This window comes from Castanea sativa, chromosome 5, assembly GCF_040712315.1.
Source record: "Castanea sativa cultivar Marrone di Chiusa Pesio chromosome 5, ASM4071231v1".
Classification (NCBI taxonomy): domain Eukaryota; kingdom Viridiplantae; phylum Streptophyta; class Magnoliopsida; order Fagales; family Fagaceae; genus Castanea; species Castanea sativa.
Genome location: NC_134017.1, coordinates 71,986,583 through 72,003,941, shown reverse-complemented (window position 1 = coordinate 72,003,941; position 17,359 = coordinate 71,986,583). Strand labels below are relative to the sequence as shown.

Sequence of the window (17,359 nt, the reverse complement as noted above, 5' to 3'; positions counted from 1 at the left end):
GAAGTGCTCAAATACCTGGTCTTTAGTTTTTAAAAAATACACCCACACTTTTCATGAAGCATCATCAATAAAAGTAACAAAATACTTATTACCATCTAAAGACTCCACATCAATAGGACCACATACATCAAAATAAACAAGATCAAACACATTGGGCTTTCTAGTAAAAGGAATGCGAAAAGACACTCTATGTTGTTTTTCAAATAAACTATAATCACAAGGTTTAAATGAAATACCTTTGGCAAAAGAAATGAGAGACTTCTTTGCCAAAATCTGCAACCCCTTTTCACTCATGTGAGCCAGCCGCCTATGCCTTAAGTTAGGCCTAGAATCTTCCTAAGTTGCACTAAAAACATTTTTGCACACCTTTACTTATGTCTTGTAAAGTGTACAACAAATCTTCCCTCTAGCATGTACCAATGATCCTTTGAAGAGTCTCCATTTACCATTTCCAAAATAGTTACCATAGCCTTCCTTATCTAGAATATGAGTAGAAATCAAATTCTCAAGCGTATATCAAGCACATGTCGCACATTCTTCAATTCTAAGGTGTATCCAGTGTTAGTCTCAATACAAATATCTCCAATTCCCACAATGTCAGCATAACTGTTATTGTCCTTCTTCACTCTTCCAAAGTCTCCTACTTTGTATGAAGTAAAGAGCTCATTTTTTGGAGTGACATGACAGGAAGAGGCTGAGTCAATCACCCATTCAACATAAGGATGTGTATAATTGCAACATTCATCTTCTCCTACACAGATCACCACATCTTCAATTGTCAAGACAACAGTGGTATTCTGTTCTTCTGCCTTTTTCTGATTTTTCTCATCTTTCTGTTTATTCTTTCAAGCCTTGCAGTTTCTTCTTATGTGACCTTCTTTGTCACAATGGAAACACTTGAATTTTCCTTTCGATTCTGACTGACTTCTGGATTTACCACTCCCTTTAGAATTTCTAGTCTTACTCCTCCCCTTGTTCTCTGTGATAAGAGTCTGCGCATTATCCTTGCCCATGTCTTTTCTTCTTGTTTCTTCATTGAACAAGCTATCCTTGACCATTGCAAATTATATCAATTATCAGCTTCATTGTAACCATCTGATTCACCAAGTCTTGGAACTCACTCAAATGCTCGGTAATGGATCTCCCTTCCTTAAGCTTCAAATTCACAAGTTTTTTAGCCACAAAAGCTTTATTTTGAGCTGTCTTTCTTTCATAGAAACCCTTCAATTTTTCCTAAAGAGCTTCTGCATTAGTCTCTTGAGATACACGATAATTGTCCTAGAGAAAACCCCCAATTTATCTTCTTTGTGTGTCTTGAGCAAAAGAAAAATCACATTTTCTTTTTTCCCTCAATGCCACACAAACCACTATTCTTTTTCCTTCAGTCGGCTTCAAAACTGTGTTTCACTCTTCAGTCTCTCTAAATATCACTTATTCTATTCTTGAAACCCACGTACAAAGCTTTATATAAAAACTTTTAAGCCACCTAACACTCCTATTATAATTAGGAATAGGAGTTTTATTCACGCAAGCCAACTATTCCTTTTTCTATTACAATTAGGAGTCTTGTACACCAAGTTCACCTATTTAATGTTGAAACAGGATTCATTATATATGGGTTGGACTTCTTGGTGCAGCCGTGCACCCCAACAGTAGCATGTAGGTTTAGAACCCTAACTTCCCTCCCCCTCTCAAATGAATTACAAATCACTTCAACTTTCCCCCTTTATATATAGGGTAGTTCACAATTCCTTCCCTTTAAAACCAACCAATTTCATGTTTGGAAAATGAACATATATCCCCAATTTATTAATTTCTCAGTAAAATCCAATGAAATCTTTTGAAGAAATTATTAGTCATACACCACAAGAAAGATAAAAGAAAATTGAGGATTACAATGCTGTTTTCTTGGATTGCATTTGTAATTATTGTGATTCTATTGGATTTAAATTAAAAAGTAACGAAATTAGGATATTTTTTGAATTCCCAAACATAGAGGGAGATATTATGAACTACCTCAAACATAAAAAGGAGAAAATATTTTTTTTCCTTCTAATTTTTAACGCATTTTTTAGATGTTTAAATGCTTTAAAAGTGCGATTGTCTCTTACAACCTAAGCAATCTCAAAAGAAAATAAGATCAATCCCGGCCTGAATTTACCCCTTTTATTGGAAAGCCCAATAATTAATGCAAATACACAAGAGTAATGTTAAAGATCAAATAAAAGTAAAAAAAATCAAGAAGATAATATATCGAATTTGAAGGACATCTTATAATTGGTGACAAGTTGTAAATGTAATTTTGGAGGAGACATGTAAGTAAGTTTATTAACAACCCATTTGCTCTTTTTTTTTTTTTTTTTTTGGCCTGTTTTGGTTTTCAATATATATATATTTTTGTTATAAGAAAAAAAAAAAAAGTAGCGTTGGACTAGGGTCAGCCCCCTATCATTAAAGTATTCACAACCATTCATGCAAAAAATTCAATATATTTTAACATAAGAACCTACTTTTCTATTTTACATATTCATTTTTAAAAAAATATCTCATATCAAATTATCTATTTTACACTACATTTCAATAAAATATCAAATTTTCTTGATTTTTATTTATTTTTTCTCTTTCTTCACACACAACAACTACCATCTACTCTTTTTTTTTCTTCATACGTAAAAAAAAAAAAAACTAAATACAAAATGAATAGTATTAGTATAAATTTACATTAAAACTATAACAAATTTATAAATTTGTACAATTATACACAAACTCATATGAATTATTTTTATACAAAAATACATAAATTCTATTCTTTTTCTATTATACACATTAATGTTTTTTTTTTTTTTTTGGGCTAACCATTATACACAGTAATGTGAATGCTCGCGCAGCAAGAGAGATAATTACAAAACGCTAAAGACTAGCGTAGAAAATAGGGAGATGGGGTCTCTCTGAACAACGTACGAGATAACGACCGATTCAACGTGAAGCGTACTCCAAACCTCAACGTCTTCTTTTTGGCTGAACAGACCATAAAGTCTTCTGATTCAAAGAATGCGTGGAATTGGTAGTAACATCAGGTAGTCTTTCAAAGTGAAAGTGACAAGACTGGTTGTTTCACGTGTGACCAATTCAATTTCACGGCTGGTAGTTTGTTACGACTTAAGTGTACAAGAACTATTATTCCTATTCCTAATAAATCAAATAGAATTTTTGTTACGTTTGTTACGTGTACAAAATCTCTTCTCAATTGTGTTTATTACGTTTACAAAGATTGATTGAATAGAAGAGAAATACAATCCTTATCAAGGGGCTATTTCTTTGAATAAAAGCAGTACTGTGCGTGCGGCTTAATTGAATAAAAGAGAAACATGCCAAAAACTAGAATTTTTTGAAGATACACAAGGAAGATTCATTGAGTGTTTACACCTATATATAGTTGAAGTGTGCTATATTCATAGACAGTCGGAGCGCAAAAAATTTGTCAATAAACCTTGCTTTATTTCAATGTTATTTCGGTGTTTATTTTTTAGAGCTAACATTATGACACTTTTGACCGTATTAATAATTTTGAATACACAAATTTTTGGTAAAAAAAAATGTAAAACTCAAATTGAAATAAATAAAAAATTATGATACTAAATAAAAAAATAAAAATAAAAGTTTTCATCACATGCTCTTTGAGTATGCAATAATGAAATTATATATAATTACATTATTTTCAAATAAGTTATGAAAAATTAATTCTTATGGATATACGTGTTAAAAAAAAACAGCAACAACAACAGCAACAAATGTTTTAGAATATGGGAAAATTCTTCATTGAATTTCATACCTGAATTGATTTTAAGTTTTTGAAAAAAAAAAAAAAAACTTTGGATCAGTGTTAATAGGTTGGACACTTGGACCATTGGACCATTGGAAGAAGCTTTAGATTGATTTCAAGTGGGAATGTAGGACTGCCAGATGTAGTTTTAGATAGATTTGAAAATAGTTTAAAATGGCTAGAAATCGTTATAACTGAATTTAAGGAATTCCTGGAACAAAATTAGATCACGTGGGTCAGATGATAAGGAAATCTCTTCTTGAAAAAATATATAAAAAAAATTAAATGATAAGGACATTTTTCTTTTCTTTTCTTTTTTTTGGAGATTTGACTTTTTTATGAGATTTGGATTTAATGTTAAGAAAATTAATTATTATTATTTTTTTTTTTTAGAAACCAGCATGTGGGCAGATTGGGGCTTTTATTAAAACAAGTGAAGGAAACTAATGAGCATCAAACAATGCAAGGGGGATAATGTCCCCAAGTATGTCATCTACCCAAACCTTAAAGTCTAACCCAACCTGAGCTTTCTTAGCGAAAGCATCTGCGACCTTATTACAATTTCTTGACACCTGACAGAATTTATGGTATTGCAATTGCGAAGCTAGGTGAAGGATGTCATCCACAATGTGACCATACAATGCAAGGCTTGACAGTCTGCTGTTGATGGCCTGATTCATAATTGCCGAATCACCTTCGAAGATTACCTCATGAAAACCAAGGTCGATAGCAAAGGATACAACTTGACGACAAGCAAGGGCCTCCACCTCTGGTACAGATTGAGGGAAAGGGACACGAAAATTAAAGAAGTTAATATTTGGGTTCCGATCCATACTTATGCTTACCTAAAATGAAGACAAATTACACCTTACCTTCGTGAGATTTTACAAAATGAGTTTCATGAATGAAATTACCCTTGAATTTTAAATAAATGCAAAAATTAGTTTTTTAACAATGAAATATTTCAATTTAAAAAAAAAAAAACTTTATTAATTTATGCATACCTTAAGGAGGAGAATGTTTATTCATTCACAAACTTCAAAGGAGGAGAGTACCTATAAAAGGTTTAAATTTCAAATTTTTTTAATTTAAAATTTATTCATAAAAGATAAGTTTATAGATCAAATAACAAATGACATCCGACTGATACGAAAATTGAGATGTATGTTAAAAAAAATAGAGAACAAATAATCCAGTTGTGGTATTTTCAAAACATTAGTTCAATAAAAACTCACTTAGGTAGAGTAGTACTACTTTAAATTGCACTAGATTTAACTTACAACTATGTTGGAGACCATTATGCAAGATTTAAAATTCAAGTTGAGTAACTGTGTTAAGGACATAGTGTTTTTTTTCTTTTCTTTTTTGGTGAGAAAAAGTACCTCACAATATTATTAAAAAAACTAAAGAAGATTAGAAATTACAAAATTAAAAGTTTCTAGAAGAACAAACTTCATCCAAACTAATAATGGAAAAAGAAGACGTAGCTCTCCTTGCTAAAAAATGAGTGACAAAATTGTCTTGCCTCCTAGTATGAGAGAAGGAATAGGCTCTTACCAAACCTGCAATAGACTTAAAGTCTTTAATAAGATGACCAAGGGTGAGAGAGCATCCACCCCCTCTGAGAGAGCTTTGAAGACCACTTTCGAGTCTCCTTCAAAAATTTCCTAATCTAGGCCAAGTTCCACCATGAACTGGGTAGCTCTCCATGCAGCTAGAATCTCCACCACTTCCACCAACAGAGGCATAGGAATTTTCTCTGATAGCACAACCAACACTGTCCCACTACTACTTATAATGACTACACTAATTCCCGCCTCGAGTGTATCGGTAAACACTGCCTCATCATAGTTGATCTTCAAAGAGTCTCTATCTGGGGTGCCTATGAAGTTTTGAGAGGTTTTAGCTATTGGGGTCAATTAGTGACTCTTAACTAAAATCTTGATAATAAAGTCGCATGTTCAAAGACTTTCTATGGAGGGAGGCTTGGTTTGTTACACCAAAACTTATTTCTACTAAACCAAATGTTGGTATACTACCACCGCTTTAAGCGGAACTTCACTGCGTGCTTGGGACAATAGCTTCTATTTCCATCCTTGGAGCTTATGCCAAACCTGTTCTTTTATATAGACCAAACTTGCCTTTTTATTTCTCCCTACCATAGCTAGAGGCTGAGGTGCTTTTCATACTCTCTTATTTCAGCCACCCCTAAAAATTCATAATCTCCAGCTTCCTCTCCTATAAAACAGTTTTATTGAAAACCATTGTTGTCTTCCCTCTATACTATTGACTTGTTGCCCCAATGCATGTTCATACAAAGTCAGTAAATTTTGGATAACTTGAAGATCTCCCATATTTGCCTAACAAAATAATAGGCTGTCATTTGCAAAAAAATAAGCAACTCTTGATAAAGATATAGTTGATGAGATGAACTCGAAAATGTCAATGTGCTAATACTTAATTGGACTAAGGTCATTGTTAATGACCAGTACAAGTTATTATGCAATGCTTTTTATTTTTTATTTTTATGTAAGAATTTTTATTTCTTATATAAGAAAGTGGTGCTTTAGTCATTGACCAAATTATTCCACTTTATACCTGCAAGCATATGCAGGGCTACCTTATTGCTTGGGGGCCATGACCCTCTCAAAATTTTAATTTTCTTCTCCTGTTGTGGTAATTTTAGGCTATAGGTCTGATCCAACAAGGATTCCCTTCAAAAAATATGACCCCCCCCTCCCCCTAATCACTCCTAGGATCTCAACATAGTCCAATAGATATATTACCCAAAGTCCACAAATCCTCAAATAATATACTAGTTAGCCCCCCAATTGTCCAAATGATTCGTTGCAAACCCAATGAATAATAACATTCTGTTTCAAAAGAGCATCATTTAATCACTTCTTCAAACCAAAATTTACCTTTTTTTTCCATCTTCTCAATCTTAAGAAGTTACCTTTAGTTCTTCTCCCTACTTCTGCTACTCTACACTAGGGGTGGCAAAATCTGACACAACCCGTGAACCCGACAGGACTAACTCGTTTATAAACAGGTCATAGGTTGAGGCTAAACAGATTCAGGTCATATTCGAGTTGATATGGTTAACTTGTTTAATAAACGGGTTATGTTCATGTTCAACATGCGAACTCGTTTGATCCATTTAGCTTATAAAATTATTAGTTATTTTGATATTATTGCTTAATTAATGGTTGTTTTTATATGTTTATTATTATATTTATAGTTGTAATAGTATTTTAATTTTAGATATATGAGAATTGATAAAGATTATATAGGTTTGGTACGACCTATTAATCAAATAAATTATTAAATGAATTGTTAATTAAATGAGTTAAACATGTCGGGTTGACCTATTTAATAAACAGGTCATATTCAAGTTGAGAATTTTTGACACGTTTACTAAACAGGTTGGGTTTGGGTCAACCATATAGCCGAATACTCGTGGCTCAACACGACACGAACCCAACCCGTGAGCACAAATTGCCACCCCTACTATACACTACCCTCTCTCAAGTCAACAGGTTAACTCTCTTTTCAACTCAACCAAATAAACTCATGCATATGGGTGTTAGATTTAAGTTTTGTTATACATATGATAATGGTCATATGGTTTTATTTTTTTTAATTTATTTATTATAATATGAATCTAACCATATGAGTTTTTGGCTTTCTAATTAGTTTAATGAATTTGTTTTGTTTATCAAGATTTTGTTGTTCAATTTTTGTATTGCTATATTATAATATATTTTATCTCTCTATTTCATCACTTTTTTTAAGTTGATTTTTTTTTTTTTGAAATTAGGTGCTAAATAATTCATTAAAAATTAAAATATAGAAATTTTCAATATTAAAAATAATGATGGGTTGATAGTTTTTAAAATAATAATGAAAGTTTTTGTATGTATCTATAGTAAACTAATTAATTGTTGAGAATATGTTGATATATCAAAGTTGATATTTTTGAATTATGATTATTGTATTAATACTATAATTTTTGTTGTGAAGATTCTAAAAAAAAAATTACAACAAATCGATCCCCAAGTAAAAAATTTCTGCGTACACACCTGCCCATAAGATACCCTGAAAATCTCATAAACTGATTGTGTGGTTATTATGCAAGTTTGGTCTATGGAGTGTATCCCTTTGAACATTTTCTAACAATTATAAATAGATTTGGTTGATTGCAATGCTCTTCGGTGCTATACCAGCTTGTGTTTTGGTCGTGCCGCTGTAGCCTATACCAGCTGGTTGTACTTTGGACTGTCGATTGGACCTAGACAACCGAAATCGTTCATTCAGCCCAAAGTTTGCTAGGCTGAGATTACTTTGGGTTCAGGCTGAGTGAGTTCTATCAGAAATTAGAGCCCAAGAACTAATTCAAGTACAAAGAATTTAATTATATGAACAAGCCAGACTTATAAAAAAAGGTCAACCTTTTTTTTTGGTCTTCTATATATATATATATATAACCATTTGACTATCAGAAATTGGCATGAGATATCAATGACAAGAACGGGTAACTGATATCCTAAATTGACGAAATTAAACAGCTTTACCATTTCTAATGGATGAGCACCACCAAATGCTCCAAGCAAAATGAAATACCATGTTTCAGAGTTTAACATAGAGGTCAAAGTCCTTGATTTATAATAATAGTGATTAAAAAAAAAAATTCAGAACTCGCTTTTTTGACAAATTTGAACAAAATTATAGTACCTTATACCTTCCCTCTCAAGACAGTAAAACAAAAGAAACCACAGAGAGGCTTGGCAAGAACCTGCTAAAAAACACATCTTCAACTTTCAAGCAAAAATTGTTTTCTTTATAAGCGATTATACAGTTTTCATCCACCATTCATCAACCTAAATTAGCAATACAATCAAACAATGGAAGAGAAGATTCATAAATATCTTCCATCTCATCCTGCTTTTAAGTTATTTTCCAATAGCAACCTTACCTGCAGAATCATCCAAGCTTACAGTAGAATTTCTCAACTTCAAAATGGATATTCTTATTTCTTCATTGTAAAGCCGACAGCTTCTTTTCAAAAAGTTTGGCACGCCGAAGAGCATCTAAGGCCTCAGCTTGCTTTCCTGAACGTTTCAAGTTTACTGCCTTTACCTTCTCTGCCTTGATCCGTTCTTCCAATTGAGTTCTCTCTAGAGTAGAGGTTTCACTTTTACCAACATTGGGTTTCGAAGGCTCTTGTCTTTCCGGGACGTGTGCTACTGCCATATTAGCGTCTTCTAGTCCAATTGCTTTTAAGGCAGATAATAGTTGAGGATCGAGAAGATCCTCAACAACCACATCATCTACCGTTTCTGATTTACTCCCAGAAGACTCAGCCAACTCCTCCAACTGGGTCTCAAGTGCCTTGGCTAACTCAAACTCAGCTTCTGCTTCCTCTGTAAAACCCTCCCTTCGCAGCTTTAAAGCTCGACGCTTGTGGCCAAGAGATTCCTGTTGCAATTTGAAACGATCGCGACTGGACAATGGTTTTGGAGCCAAATTTGATGTACCATGATCCTTTCTTCCAACAGAATGAATGTTAGACGTAGACACATCACTAGGTGCAGTTTTTGGCGGGGAATTGTCCTCCTCAAGACTCTTCTCAAGCAACTTTGCCTTACGAAGTTCCTCTCGAGCTTCTGTCAACTTCCCTTCTCTTTTTAGGGCAACTGCTTTCCTCTTATGAGCCAAAATTTCTTGATGAAGGGAGCTGTCATTCTTCTGAGAAGCAAGTCCCTGAACTGAACTTGCATTATATATATTTGGCTTCTCATCAGCATGCACCATTTCTCTTTTTTCAGTTGTAACATTGTCCTTCAGTCCCAGATCTCCTTTGGCACTCGTCAGGGACCCCAAATGAGTAGTGGAACTAGAAGTAAACCGATTGTCAGAACCAGAATTTAATTTCTTCTCTTGCTTTTCATCAGGCTTATGAGAATAACTCCAATCATCACCAGTCAGCAGATCCATCAAGTTTAGAGAATGGCCAGGTGGAGGAACGTAATCAGCACCTTCTGTTTTGGTATTTTCTGGAGGACTCATTTCACTTGGAGTACCCAATTTTACAGAAGATGAACTATTTTCCTCAGTGAACTGAGAGATTAGGGAAATTGAAACATCAGCATTCCTCAAGGGAGGATTAACTGTGTCACTTTCCAATCTTCCAAAACCCATTGATGACTCAAAAACTTGTTTGTTTGTACTCTCTGCTGCTGGGGCTGACCCTTTATTCACTTCGAATGTATCTTTTGATTTCCCATGATTTTCATGAGTTACCAATAATTCAAAAGCCTCAGGCCTTTTATCCTTGATCACATTAATAAGAGGTTCCTTCTTTGGGGCTTCCAAAACTTCTATCTGGGCCTCTAAAACCTTAGCCATCCTCAATGTTTCGTCTGCCTGTTCTGTTTCTCCCTTGCGTCTAAGAGCAAGGGCCTTCCTTCTTAAACCCAAAAGTTCCCTTTGGATTTCTGCCTTATTTCTAGGCGCTGCTGCAATATGAGTGTCAAAAGAGGATTCGATTACAGATGGATCTGCAATATGAGTACTGACAGAAATTTGTTTATGTATTTCTTGCATGGTTACAGGTGCAAGTCCTTCATCATTCCACCCAAGATTCTTTAGAACTGACAGTGTTGCTGGGTCATGCATATCTTTTTCTGTAATGTGCACTTCAGCAACTTCTTCCAATGAACTCCCCTCAAGGGTCTTGAAGTTTTCGTCTTCAGACCTATTAGATTCAATCTGAACTTCTCTCTTTGGAGCTTCCATCTCTGCTATCTGAGCCTCTAATGCCTTAGTCTTGCTCAGAACCTCCTCTGCCTCCTCTGCCTTCCCTTGGCGTCTCAGAGCATGAGCTTTTCTCTTTAAGTTTAAGAGTTCCCTCTGGAGTTCAGCTTTACTTCTAGATGCTTTGACTAGAGTATTAGATGGGGACTGAGTTGAAGAAGGCTCAATTATCTGCACAGAGTGATTATCATCTTGCCTAGAAGGTTTAGATGCAGATTTCGCAAGCTCATTATCCTCATCAGTCCAACCTAAATTCTTTAGAACTGATAGATATGTTGGATCAAACATATCTTCATCTGTTACATCGTCTTCGGCTTCTCCTTCTCCAAGCGGAAGATTTCTATTAACATCCGGATGTTTGTAGGAAAAATCCGAGTCTTTCCTACCAACAGTAACCTGTGCAGCCTTCACCCCAAAACTATTATCCATCTGTTCAAGTTGAAGCTCAAGAGCCCTACCCTTCTTCAATTCTTCCTCTGCCTCATCCAATCTTCCTTCCCTTCTCAAAGCAAGAGCCTTCTTTTTCAAACTCAGAAGCTCTTTCTGAATTGTTAATCTACTCTTTGGTGCAAGTCTGGGATCAACATCTTTCCTTGCATTAACATTTGCATCATCTACCTTTGTTGAGTTCAAAAATTTATCAGCAGATAGAGAAGTTGAATGTTTCTGAATTACTTTGGGATTCTGTATAATAAAGTCATCCTCTTGAGAGTCAAAGTTTTCAAGGTCCCTCTCAAGTACCTTGGCCTTCTTAAGCTGTGTCATTGCCTCTGCCACATTACCAGCCCTTTTCTGATTAAGAGCCTCTCTTTTCAAAGAATGAATTTCACTTAACATCGCTTCCCTGTCAACAGGAACAGATTGGTGTGAAATGTTTTCAGGATAAATAGATCCCTCAGTCCAACCAAATGACTGCAAAGCAGCAGCTATTTCAGGGTCCTCCATATCCTCATCCGTCACTTCAAGATTACCATCAACAATCAAGTCATCAGAAGCACCCACTAGGTGATCAAAATTTAAACCATGCCCCTGCTCATATTGAACAGAAATTTCTTCTTTATCATTGTCCATACTACGGATTAGTGCAGAGAGCTCATCATCAGACTCTTCTTCAGCTCCAGCCAAGAGTTCCTGTTCTTCAAGTTGTTTTTCTAAAACTTTAGCTCGCTTCAATTCTTCCTTGGCTTCTGCTAGCTTCCCCTCACGCTTCAACACAAGTGCCTTTTTCTTAAGAGCAATAACCTCGGTCTTGTCAATGCCACCACCACCCTTATCTTTATTAGTCTTCTGAGAGACTTCTCCAATAAGAGAAGAGAGTTCACCTTCCAAACTCAAATTTACAGACTTTTTACCTTCATCAAAGAGATCTTTATCAGACCATCCCAGTTCTCTGAGTTCAGCAGCAAGGTCATCCTTTTCTTTACCTGCACGAGGAATGATCGTATTTTTTCTACCAGATTCGTTAGGAACATCTTTATTCTGGCTATCAGCCATGTTTCCAGAAGACAAGACCTTTCTACGACTTTTTCTTAAGTAGATTTCCAAAGCCTCAGCTTGCCTCTCAAGCTCTTTCCCTCTCTTAAAAGCTCTTAGAGCTTCCTCCGATTTACCCTCTCCTTTGAGAATTTTATGCTTCTTCTTTTCTTCCAAAGCTCGCTGACGCAATTCCTCAGGACTAGCAGATCCCATTTCACTCTTTAAATGATTCGGCTCATCAAGAGATATACTTCTATTTATTTCTCCTTCCCCATCCCGGGTAGAAACTTCTTGAGCATTCGAACAGGATGCGCTGCTAGTGGTCCTTTGAACACTGGACACCAAGTCACTGTTTGACTCCCGTGCTGACGAAAAAGATTCCTCTCTAGCACTACCTAGAATCTGGTTCAGAACTTCATCCTCATCCTTTGATGTCAATTTTGAACTGCCTGTATGAAAATATTGAGAACAGAGCTATAAAATTATAGTAACTATCTATTTTGTTCTATAACTATGTGAAATATTGCAAGATAATAAATCTGGCTTTAAAATGATTGCTGATGTTACTAAAAAGGAAAAAAATAAGACATCTGTCCCAGAGACATACAATTCAACTAGATGATACATTTTTTGACAACAATCCTTAATATGCAGGCGCTCGACTTAAATATCTATATTTAAAAATTTCATAATGGAAACAAGAATTTTGCACAGCATCCAACAAATTTCTGATCTCACTTCCCCAGAGTTTTAAGAAAGTACAAATGCAACAGCTAAACTTGTCTCAACTGGATTTGTCCATTGTAATTGATAGCCAGCAGAATAATTCTTCAAAGTATATCACACTGATATATTGCTTCAATACTGTATTTTTTAATAAGAAATTAATGATACCAATAACGTATTCAGGTAATACAGAAGGTCATAATAGAACCAATTTCAATTGCAAAGAGATTTAAAGTGTTAACAACTTTAAAAAAAAAAAAAAAAAACCTGAGTAATTACAAGTTATAAAAAGAATGACAAATTTTTTTGGGCATTTTGGGGTTACATGAAATGAACAAAGAAGTGGAATGAGCATGTGCTTCTTTGAATGAGGCAAGGCCATGCAATTGGTGACCCAGTTTGTATCACTGCTATGCGATAAAATAGAAACTTAATTTTTTTTAAATGTATGGGCCAACTACAATAAAACAACATATATACCTCTACCAGCTCTGCCCTTGTGCCCATGTCGCATCTCAAAGCGTGCGGCCTCTTCAAGCTTCTTACAAGGCTCACATATGCGCACAGGTGAATCACCTTGCCCACGTAAAAACATTCTTTGCTGAGTACAACTGTTGCAAAACAAGCCCCCACACCTTCGGCAGTGATGCTGAAAATCCAGAATGCAAATCATCAAGAACTATTAATGACTTAAAATAAAGATTTTAATGACCCCCAAGTCCCATCAAAAGCATAAAATGAGTAAAAGAAAAATTCAAGAAATTGGTCACAAAAATCTTTTTTTCTATTGGTAAGCTACAAGTATGAAATGAGTTTCAAACCCCAGACTTCACCCTCTATCTATTCTTATAGGAAAAAGAAACCAAAACTCAATTCCAAATTACTAAACAAAAATCAAACCCTTCTATATTGCTCTATCATCCTCAATTTTAAGCCTTTATTTGACCAATCAAAGAAAATCCAATCCTTCATGACTCTACTTATCCATCCTAATCTAAAACAACCATAAACAAATCTTTTCCAAATTTAAATTAACAGCAAGCAAGCATACAGGACTAATAAGTCCCATCCACTGAAACAACATAATTCCCAAAATACTAACAATCAAGTGTTGCTCCATTAACACTCTATTATTCCAATGTATCCTAAAACCACCACACACACACACACACACACACACACACACAAACCCCAAACCAATGCATTTTCAGCCTAATCATGGTCAAGTACACATTTTACAACCAAAAGAACAAATTTTGCGATATGGGTTTTGAAGAAACATACAAATTAATCAAAAAATATCAATTGGGTAATGGGATCATAGAGAAAAAAAAAATTGATAAAGACAAGAATAGGGAAAGTCAAACAAAAACAAAACCTTGCGATTGATGAAAGTGAACTGAGAATTACATCCCTGACAGTGAGAAGCATCAACCACCCAAGTGTTCCCTCTCAATGATGGCTTAGCAGGCAATCCGATCTTCTCTAACATCTTCTTCGCCTTGTTTGTTTTCCGGGAAAATTTTAAGTTTTCAAAGGAAAATGAAAAATCAAAGAGAGAATCAAAAATGTTTAATTCACAGGTCTTTTATTTATCTATTTATTATTATAAGGGAAAGAAAACTTAGAATTTGATTTTGGGTTTGGCAAGGAAGTAAAGAAAAAGATTCAAGGAAAGCTGTGACTTGACTTCTATTGGTGATGATGAGGATAATTTAATTTTCGCTTTTGCCATTGTTGGAACTTGGAAGAGCTAACGACGTCGTTTCAGGTAAAGATTAATGGGCCTTCATGGTTGGGTGTAAAAAAGCCCACTTATGGACCCACACACAACCTAGCCATTCTTATCCAGAAAGAAATTTTCATTTGGACTTTATACTTTCTCTTTTTGTTTTTCATTTCTTCTATGGGTCTGGACTTTTTCTGTTGTTAGCCAAGGGTTTTGGTCCATAGAGTTTTTACAAATTCTATGGAGGCCCAATTTAAAGTAAGACTAGATTGAGTGGGCCTCAAAAGGCAGAATTAGACTTTTTCCCACATTTGTCTTTAATATAAAGGGAGATTATTTTATCTTGAAGCTTTAATTTTTTTTAATGAATTTAAATAAATATATATATATATATATATATATGTGTGTGTGTGTGTGTGTGTTACTGCTACATCTTTAAAATTAAATATTTTCATTTGGATCGAATGAGATGTTAAATGATGTGGCATTGTAGTATTTTCGAACCAACAAAGGTAATTTCTTGATAAAATTTTATCTTTACAAATCCAAAGATACAAATTAGAGCCACCTCATTTAAAACTAATTATTGTAAGTTATCATCCCTTATTTTGAAAAGTAAGATCTTAAATGAGATGGTATTGGTACCATGTATACTTTTAGATTAGTTTTTACAGATAAGTGAGCTAATTTTCTCTTTTATCTTTTGTTCTTGAGATGGAAAAGTCTCATATTGATAGTTTACATAACCATTTGAGCAAGGCTTTATTAAGAACTTCTCTCCTAAGTTAAAAAGAAGATGTAAGTTTAAGGGTAATGAAGCTCACAAGTTAAGTTAAACAATCTATATACTATTATAATGTTTTTTATTTATGATTTGTGATGCCACAGCTGATGACTATTCAAAGCTCATCTTATCCATTAACCAAAATTCACTCTCTTTTTTGGTTTTCTGTTCGAGTTTGATTTTTAACCATGTATACAAAACAAATTATGGACAAAAGAATGATGTGACATCTGTGTGCCTGACCTAAAGCAACATCAATGCCAAGTTGAGCAAATTATGGTCCAAGCTCGAGAGATATTCCAAAAATTGTGAGATTTTACCTCTACGATCCTATTTTCAAGAAGTTCTCCTCTAATTAAATCCTAATAACTTCCAAAACAAAGAGATCTTATTGACCCTAGGAACTATTCTTCTACCTTCTCTTTATAAGTATTGCATTGTCACCATTCCACTACTGCTTTTGTACATATGACATATTCATACCATTGCTGACTTAAGTATCACAGATTTTCTTCTTGATCTAACGACAGTGCACTTTTTGTTATTCTTATTTTCAACGCAAGTTCTCATGGATTTGGGATCAAGTTGTACAATCAACTACATCAACAAGGCAAGCCTGCTATATTGCAATGTCATCCACATTTGTGATTTAAAATTGAAAGAAAAATGTATTTTAAACATGTTTTTGAAAATGTAGCAATTGCAACCGTAGATTAAAACTTGAATGTAAGTTTGAAAGACTTAATGGGTAATATGATTAGCACCAAAGTTGTTAAAATTGGGATGTTGCTTTGAGTTGGAAAGAAGGTTTATAAAAGTGGTCAAGAATCTTGAAATTCAGTAATTTTGCTTGATCTCTTTTTTTAAGTGAATCAACATTTCAAATCTCTCTTCCCATTATTGCAGCTTATAACTATTGAAATCTAAAAAATAAAAATGAAAATCAAATTAAATATAGTAAGATTTTGTGGAATATGAAATTTAGCTATATATATATATATATATATATATATATATATATAACATACTATGAACAAAATTTAGCTACAAAATTGGTTGTAACCTAAGGTTACAATCTTACTCAATAAAATAAATATTATTACATATTTTAAAAATCTAACTTTTGAATTTCATGTTCTTTACGCTCTTAATACACATGTTGAATTTTGTGTCAATTGGATATTATTTACTACATGATCTATAAGCTTATATTTTATGCATAATTTTAAATTACAAAAATTTGCAATTTAAACAATTTATTGATGACATAACTATCGATATTTAATTTTCTAGAAATTTTGCAAGTATAGAGGATATAAGAAAAAGATGTAATATAATGGTGGATTTGTTGAAATTCACCTCAAATAAAAAGATATTAAGTAAGGTTTTTGTATCTAAACTTTATCCATATACTATATGTTAAGAAGTCCTATCCAAATCTTAGAAATTACATTTTTAGCACAAATTATGGTCATAAAATAAATGGCTATGTAACCTAAAAGGTATAGCAGCCATTTTAGATCTAGTAGCCAACATAAGTAAGATAAAATGCAAAAATCAATATTAAATAAAATAAAAACTATTATCAAATTTTGACATTTTAAATTATTCTTTCTTTCCTGTTTTCATTCCCCACCACCTTCTTCTGTGGAACCAATTGTTATGGGTTTGTTCGAGCTATGCAAGGAGTTTAGACGAATAGATTTTTCCCACATACATAGACAATGAAATAAGCTTGCGCATCTTTTAGCAAAGCATGCATCTAGCATTGTAGACTATATTAGTTGGATTGAAGAGGATCCTTGCTGTATTGAGCTAGTTGTTATCCATGATGTACTTCAGGTTTTCATGTATTCAATAAAATTCAGTTTTCTTATAAAATATATATATATATATATATATATTATTAACCTCAACTAAGTATGAATAAAAATGTCAGATTCTCATTCAACTAAAAGTATGAATAATAATAATAATAATAATAAGTTCATTGCGAATTCAAATC

The 17,359-nt window shown here is 33.7% G+C and overlaps 2 protein-coding genes across 2 annotated transcripts; both read right to left on the bottom strand.

The window, feature by feature from the left end:
• Positions 1–4,266: 4,266 nt before the first annotated feature.
• On the bottom strand, positions 4,267–4,656 carry LOC142635732 (uncharacterized). Its single transcript, XM_075809840.1, has one exon. The coding sequence runs from the start codon at positions 4,654–4,656 to the stop codon at positions 4,267–4,269; it is 390 nt and encodes a 129-aa protein (XP_075665955.1).
• A 3,985-nt stretch (positions 4,657–8,641) lies between these two features.
• Positions 8,642–14,523, bottom strand: LOC142636345 (uncharacterized). Its single transcript, XM_075810533.1, has 3 exons — positions 14,220–14,523; positions 13,322–13,490; positions 8,642–12,564 (listed from the first exon to the last, which is right to left on the bottom strand). Exons 1-3 carry the CDS (start codon positions 14,331–14,333, stop codon positions 8,861–8,863), a joined length of 3,987 nt encoding a protein of 1,328 aa, XP_075666648.1. The 5' UTR covers positions 14,334–14,523; the 3' UTR covers positions 8,642–8,860.
• Between the last annotated feature and the right edge of the window lie 2,836 nt (positions 14,524–17,359).